Consider the following 7,841-nt stretch of genomic DNA (forward strand, 5'->3'; position numbering starts at 1 on the left):
CTGAGTTCAAATCCTCCTTCAGAGATTTGCTATATATAACCCCTGTCTGCCTCTGTTTCCTCGTCTGTAAAATGGAAATAATAAAGAGTACCTAACTCCCAGGGTTGTTATGAGGTTCACATGAGACAAGATATGTAAAGCTCATTACAAACTTTAAAGTGTTATGTAAACGATGATGGTGGTGGTGGTGATGATGACAAGGAGGATTATTATCCCCCAAATACCAAAGTTCTTCACCTAGAATAAGTCCATTCTGTTAATACTGAAAAAAAATCCTACCCACCCCCTAATGTGTCCAACTCAAATACTCCTCCTAGATTGCAATGCATGAGAATTTTCCAACAATTAAAGCAGTTAGATAATTTATACACATTTATACAATACTTTAAGTTTTTCAAAGAATTTTATGTAACCCAGGTCCCAAGACTTGATCTATTTGGCAGCTAGGTGGTGCAGTAGAGCGCCAGGCCTAGAGTCATGAAGACTCATCTTTTTGAGTTCAAATCTGTCCCCAGGCACTTATTCGACCCTGGACAAGTCACTTAACACTTTTTACCTCGGTTTCTTCATCTGTAAAATGAGCTGGAGAAGGAAGTGGCAAACCACTTCAGTATCTTTGCCAAGAAAAACCTAGATGAGGTCACATGACTCAAAAAATGACTAAATGACCACCTCACTGATGGAGAGAATGATGACCTGTGCCTGGAGAGACCTTGTTCCTTTCTGCTTTGAAAGAGGACACCAATTGTTCCAGAATTTTGCAGGGAGAGACTCTGGAGAGAGAGAATAGACTTTGAAGGCAGACATACAGGGGAAAGCTGGCTCCTTAACATGCCTCTGATTTCCAGAGTCTTTTCTTTCTGCCCTCCCTCCGCTCCCCAACCACTCTTCAAAGAGAGTGCAGAAACTAAGTGTCCTTTCTTAAAGCACAAAGAAAGGAGAAGGTCTCTCCAGTGGCAAGTCAGCATTCTCTCTGTCAGTGAGGAGGGTCTTCTGCAAATGCTCCAGGCTTGGGAGAGATGTCACTGTGCACGGCATACTGACAGACTGAAAGGCAGGAAGACCTCTGTTCTAGTTCTGCCTCTGAAACATACTGACTGAATGATTCTAGACAAGTCACTTAATCTCTCAGTGACCTAGGCAGCTCTCTAAGATTTAGTTGAAGAAAAAGTAGTAAACTGCATTGTAAAAGGAATTTTCTCATCTTGGAGTTTCCTTATAATATAAGGGAACATAAGGGAATATAATGGAATATAAATAATATGATGTAATATCATATCATATCATATAATAGTTCTATCAATGACAGCATAAGTTTGGTCCCTATCCCTATTTCATTTGATCCTCACAATAAACCTGGGAAGTGGGTTCTATTTTTATTCCCATTTAACAGGCAGGAAGCTAAGGCCTGTAGAGCTTACGTGATTTGCCCTAGGTTATACACCAAGGTTCTGAAGCAAAATCAAAACTCAGATCCTCCTGAATCGATCAACAAACATTTATTGGAGTTGGTGGGGTGGGAAAGAAGTAACTATCTCTCCCCGGTGCAGTTACTGTCCCCAGAGGTCCTTAGATCAGAATACTCCGATGATTTTTACATTTATCCTTCAGGTTTCCATGCTAGTTGCATTTACCTTCTTTGGTAAATTGGGGGTGTGTGTGCAAAGGAGGGCATTGCTACATGTAAGACAGAGAAGTGGATGGCTTCAGTGATCTCTAAGGTCTATTCCAGATCTATGATTCTATAAAAGATCATAGGACATAGATCTGGAAAGAATCTTACTAGTCCAGACTCTCATTTTACAAATTGGACTCTCATAGCTGGGGGGAGGCACAGAGACACTGACGTAGGTGGTGGATGACCTGTTGTTTCTCTCCTCATTCGATCCTCTTTGTCACTGATTTCGCAGCCCCAGGAAATCTCACCTTTGACCCAGCCACTGCCCATCCCAGCCTGCTGGTGTCCCCGTCCGGACGGCGGGTGGAGTGCGTGGAGCAGAAGGCGCCGCCGGCGGGGGATGACCCGCAGCAGTTCGACAAAGCGGTGGCGCTGGTGGCCAAGCAGCAGCTGTCGGAGGGCGAGCATTACTGGGAGGTGGAGGTGGGCGACAAACCCCGCTGGGGCCTGGGGCTGATCTCCGCCGAGGTCAACCGTCGGGGGAAGCTGCACCCCATCCCCTCGCAGGGTTTCTGGATGCTGGGGCTGCGAGAAGGGAAGGTGTACGAGGCCCACGTGGAGAGCAAGGAACCCAAGGTGCTCAAAGTGGATGGGCGAGCCTCCAGGATCGGCCTCTATCTCAGCTTCCAGGACGGCGTCTTCAGCTTCTTCGATTCCAGTGATCCAGACAACCTGGTCCCTCTCTACTCCTTTCACGAGCGCCTCCCCGGCCCCGTCTACCCTTTCTTCGACGTCTGCTGGCACGACAAGGGCAAGAATATACAGCCCTTGCTGCTGCTCGGGCCAGACGGGGAGCAGTGAGGCCAGATCAGGAGCAGTAGAGGCCGGATCCTGGGGGCAGTCTGTTAGTCAGTCAGCAAACGTGCGCTGCCAGGCTGGATAAAGTAGGAGTGAGTGAGCGGTTCTAAGGTTTGGAAGTCCCGGCTAATAAAAGAGACGAAACTTTTGAATCGTCTAGTGTCTGGATTTCTTCAAGGGGGGTGAGAAGTGAATTTGACAAAGGGATAGATTTACCTAGGGCTGAGTGGAAGGATTTTCACCTGGATGGGGAGGAAACAAAGAGTCTCTTCCTGCTTCTGTCTCTGTTGCTCATCCCCCTCCTCAGCCCTGCCCCTTGGTTTTCGTCTTCTTTCTGTAGCTCCAAAGGTTGGTGACCTGAAAATAAATCCAGTGGCTAAAGCCCAGATCCCCTCCACAATCTGAGGCGTCACACTGCCTTCAGACATCCTCACACTGTAGTCAAAGACCAGATATGTTAACTCTTTCTTTTATGAGCCTTCATGCTCTAGGTTGGAAAACAACAATTATGGGTTTTATTTCTAATCTTTTTATTCACAGGTGTGACCCAAGTCTCTTCCCCTTAGTTGCTTCATCTATTTATGTAATAATGAAGAATCATTATTTCCTCATTGGGGATATTGTGAAAATGAAGTGAGAGACTAAAAAACCACAGAATTTATGCCTCCAGCTGACCCCTCTGAGAGACAATCCTATTTCTTCTATTACTTACCTCCTCTCCAGTGATCCTGTCCTTCCTTTCTAGTCCTTGTTCTAGAATCCAGGCATCCTATACCACACCTACAATTGTCCTCCCACACAGAATGACTTTCTAAATCTTACTGTCCCTTATCATGCAACTCTGTATAATCACCCGCCTTCCCTAATATAGACAGCCAACCCTCATTATACATAATCTCAGGTTTATACAAACTCCAAATGAAAAATTGAGACACGATTTCAGAATCCCAGAAGCTGAACTGAAAGGCAGAATTCTAATTAAGAGGGTGACTGTGACTCTGTTCCAAGGCACCAGATTTAGAGGGTGTCAAATTTTAAAGTCACTGATTGCACTTGCAATACTTCAGCAGTAAAGAAATCAAAGTCAAAATTAAATTAAAAACATAGAAATGAAAATTTAGGACTGAGTTAGTAAGAACTATTTTAAATGGAAACTCCTTGATGACACACTCCCTGCTCCCCAGTACTTCTTAGTGCCTTTGCCAGCATCAGCCTTGCACCCAAGTCCCAAAGTCTCTGTTTTCTGTCCTCAACACTAGGAGGCAGTGTTCTGGCCTCCAGCCTCAAGTAAGAATGGATTTAACATTGATTCACGGTTTGGATTGCCTAAATTTAAGAAGTTTTAATAATGCAGATTAAGAGTGCATACCTTTCTCCCCTCTCCCCCAACCAGAAAACTAGGTTGTTAATCATTTACTAGCACACCCCTGCCCTTACCTTGCCCTGTGCTGAGAGGGCCTCTCCTAGTGCAGCCAGGGGAGCAGAACTGGAAAAACCCTGCAGATCTTAGATGTGAGGGAATTGATTTAATGCTGAAAGCATTTAATGATTCCTTGTAGCCTATCTAGGCAAGGAAGCAGACTTGGAAAATCAGTAAAGAACTTCAACTATTTTGACGTCTACTAGAGGTCTAATTTTGTTGTAGTGTGGTAGGTATGACATCGACTCCCTTTCTCTCAGGAGAAATAAGAAAAGAAAATTAATGATGACCTTGAAAAATATCACAAACTAACATAACCAGAGTCTACAGAAATGTGACAAAAGAGGGTCAATATATAATTTCCTTTTTTGTCCCTTATTTGTTTGAAAATTTTGTTTCTGAGAAATTAAGTTGCTGGCCTTCCTCTCAACTCCCAGGGATGACTCCCCTCTTTAATGACCCCTTAAAGTACAGTTATCCCTTCCACATCTTGGGGGTTAGGGTCATGGCACCCCTGAGATCTGGAAAATTCTCATAAAATTTTTTGGCTTTTCCTTCATCCCAGAGAGAGGTTCCCAAAATTATTTGGCCTACTGCCACCTTTAGAAAAAATTACTTAGCCGCCCCCCTCAAACAATCTGCTTTCCTTAACAATTTAATTTTTTTTTGAAAGGTGTCATTAAAAAGAACACTGCCCCCTGGATCATTCCAGCACCCCTAGGGGGCAGTATCACCCACTTTGGCAAAAAAGAAGTCTGCATTTTTTCTTTTTCTTTTATGGGGTGTTTACAATACTTTATTGTAAAATTTAGGTTAAATATTTGGTCTTAGATTCTGCATCATCTGGCTGGCCTTCCAGTGTTATCTGCAGCTTCCACAAAACTCTTCCAAAATTCCCATTTAATTTCTCATACGTATCTGTGTTACATATTAAAACCTTGATGGAGAAGGTCTTGATGTGGAAGGGATAACTGTAGAGCCTGCTTTATAAATGCCACCAGGGTATGGCTTATCCTTTGGCCAGTTCCTCTGTGCCACCTTTGTAACCTGAGTGACCAGAATGCTCACAGCATTTGGATGAAGAGGAATTTCTTCCTCCCTTCTAGAAAAAGAGAAAGGCTGATTCTTCCCAGACCCCACCAGTCTCCTTACAAAGAACTCCACTCTCCAGCCTAGACTAAGTAACCCAGTTATCCATTCCACATGGAGACTTTCCCATCTTGGATTCAATATATCATGGGTCAGCATAAGAAATTAAATGGGAATTTGTGGGAGGGGTTTGCAGAACCCTCAGATGATATGCAAAGGCCAGCAGATGACACAGAAAAAGTTCAGAAATGCATAAAAATATGTATAGTATTGTATAATGTCAAGAAAAAAAGAGAAGGAAATCCATGAGGCCAGAAGACTTCTTCTCTGGTATGAAGGGAGGACCAAAATTTTTTACCTGGATTTTCCAGATCATGGGGGCACCACACCCCTAACCCTTGTGATGTGGAAAGGGTAAGTATACAGTCTCTTCTAGATCTGGGAGGAACCATAGTTCTCCAGAATAATAAATTCCAGAATCCTTCCTAAGAGTTCCATCACTATAGCTTCTGTGAGAGCTTCAGCACTCCTTTCTACTTGGGGGAGAGTCTGGTGATGTAAGGAATCATCTATTGCTTTCATCTGGCTGAGTGTTCTATGATACAGTTTCACAAAGCAATCACCTCCTCCATTTCTTTTCCTTTTATCTTTACCCAAATAGTCTCTGGGACAGCTAGATGGCACAGTGTTTAGAGTGCTGGGCCTAGAGTCAGGAAGACTCATCTTCCTAGTTCAAACCTAGCCTCAGACTCTTACTAGCTGTGTGACCCTGGGCAAGGCACTTAGCCTTGTTTACCTCAATTTCTTCATCTGGAGAAGGAAATGATAAACCACTCTAGTATCTTTGCCAAGAAAATCCCCAATGGGGTTGTGAAGAGGTGAACATGACTTAAATGGCTGACCACCAACCACAAAACAGTCTCTATTGCACTTCTGCTTTCAGAGTTGGGGGTTTTCCATGCAGGGTTATATTTTCTTTATTCACCGAAAACTCTCAGAAACTTGATTTTCAAGTTAAAAAAAAATTGTGCTTTGAAAAAATTAGAAAGTCAATAGCTTTAAACTAATTGAAATCAAAAGATAACTAATATTGGAAGTTAGCATTTTCCTTAACTTTTAAATTAATTAGCTATTTCCCACATCCGTAGAGTGTTGTCTGCAAATATAGGTCTGAATTCTAGTATTACCTCTGTATCCATAAAATATCTCTAGACCCTTTTTTCCTTCTCAAGTTACAATAAATCCTGCTCTCTTTCCCATGACCATTTACTCTTTTTCTTTTCTGACAGGACCTGGGATTTCATCTGTGTAGAGAACTCTCAGTGAGGAACTTTTGCATATCAGTAGTTCTGATTCTGCTCTGCTATCATAGTCTTAAAGAGTTACCTGGGGCCAATGAGAAGTCAACTATGCATCACAGGCAATACTTGAAACGAGCTCTTTCTGACTTCAATGCCAACTTTCTATCCTCTATAACACCACGTGTTTCCATAATTCAAATCAACCCAGTGCCATAGTTCCAGACATCTTGCTCTTTGAGACCTTGATTATGCTATTTCCAAAAGCTAATTTTCACTCTGAGTCCAGCCAAAGGACGCCCAGGTAATGGACTTCCTCATTCCTTTGGTGTAGCCCTATGATTAAACCATACTTCCGGTTGCTTTTAAGAAGTTCCTCATTTCTAATTTCTTTCAACATTCAGGAGGCCCAGAGAAAAATTTTTCTCCATTTCTCAGGCATGCTGGGCCCAGTTCCTTATTCTTTCTCCAGTTGTGTTTCTCAAATGTTCCAGTTTGAAGACTACATTGATGGTACAAAAAAATTACTCAGGTTATTCACTAGTACTTTTTTTTTTTAACTATTGCAGAGAGGAGGGGAGGTAGACTTTCAGTAAAGATATGGATTGAGAATATAGAATTGGGAGCTAGGTTACTGTAAGATGTTATGTCCTTTATTGAAAATTTCTATATCTCTACTTCTTTCCCCCTTCCCATGCCTGTGGGTGGCATCATTACCTTGGTCCAGTGATGAGCATCTAACTGTTTGGATAAGAAGATACCTCCCATCTGAAAATTAGCAGAAGAGGCAGCAACAGGATTCCAACTGTCCAATGCTGCCAAACTATGCTGGTTAGTCTCCAGTTCTTCAGAATTGTAACCTATATAACCTGTTTCTGAGCTCTGGACTAACACAGACCTAAGTTCCATCCTGTGGTTAGTTGATAATTAGAACTCTACTCAACACATGCTCTTATTCAGTCTTTCTCTAGAAAAAAGCAGAATTTGGCTCATTTCTAGCTGTTTCCTAGAGGCAATTTCAATTTCTCTCCTATAAGCAAGCTCGGGGTTCCAATCAGTATTTAAATACAGACTGTTCAGGACAGTAAGAAACAAATGAAGAGGCTAGTATTCTAGTCCTTTTATCAAGAGATTAAGAAATTAAGAATTTCTTCAGAAATGGCACTCACCTAGAGGTTAGATATATTATTACTCTAATAGGGACTGGCATGTCATGGAGCACCTCTTAAGGTTTCTTTCCATATGGAGAGGGCGAAAGGCCTGCTTCTGGGAGATTCATGGTGACACGTAATGGAAGTGGCTTGGATTGATCCTGGAGTATGCATTAACATTCTGTAACCACTTCTGGTCAGCCAACCATGTGCTGAGTAGGAGTTTCTTTGCAGAAGCTTTAAAGGGGACTAGCAGACCAGAGATTCTCACTTTTTTTTTTCCTCTTTAGCTTCTTGTTCTTAGCTTGACTCCTTTACTGATGGCATCCACATGATCAGGACATTCAGACTGTTGGGTATACTGCTATTGGAGTAATCAGTTTTCAGGACCCACCCTTCCTGGAAAG

The 7,841-nt window shown here is 42.5% G+C and overlaps 1 protein-coding gene across 2 annotated transcripts in view; it reads left to right on the plus strand.

Moving 5' to 3' along the window:
- TRIM72 (tripartite motif containing 72) overlaps window positions 1-2,628 on the plus strand; it is a 17,094-nt gene extending 14,466 nt beyond the window's left edge. For both annotated transcript variants that reach the window (XM_036751402.1, XM_036751392.1), the window contains one exon: window positions 1,911-2,628. In XM_036751402.1, the coding sequence (XP_036607297.1) occupies window positions 1,911-2,479 (569 nt within the window). In that variant the 3' untranslated portion in view covers window positions 2,480-2,628. The remainder of the gene's footprint in view (window positions 1-1,910) is intronic.
- Window positions 2,629-7,841: the final 5,213 nt, after the last annotated feature.

The sequence above is a fragment of the Trichosurus vulpecula genome, chromosome 1 (assembly GCF_011100635.1).
Source record: "Trichosurus vulpecula isolate mTriVul1 chromosome 1, mTriVul1.pri, whole genome shotgun sequence".
Taxonomy (NCBI): Eukaryota; Metazoa; Chordata; class Mammalia; order Diprotodontia; family Phalangeridae; genus Trichosurus; species Trichosurus vulpecula.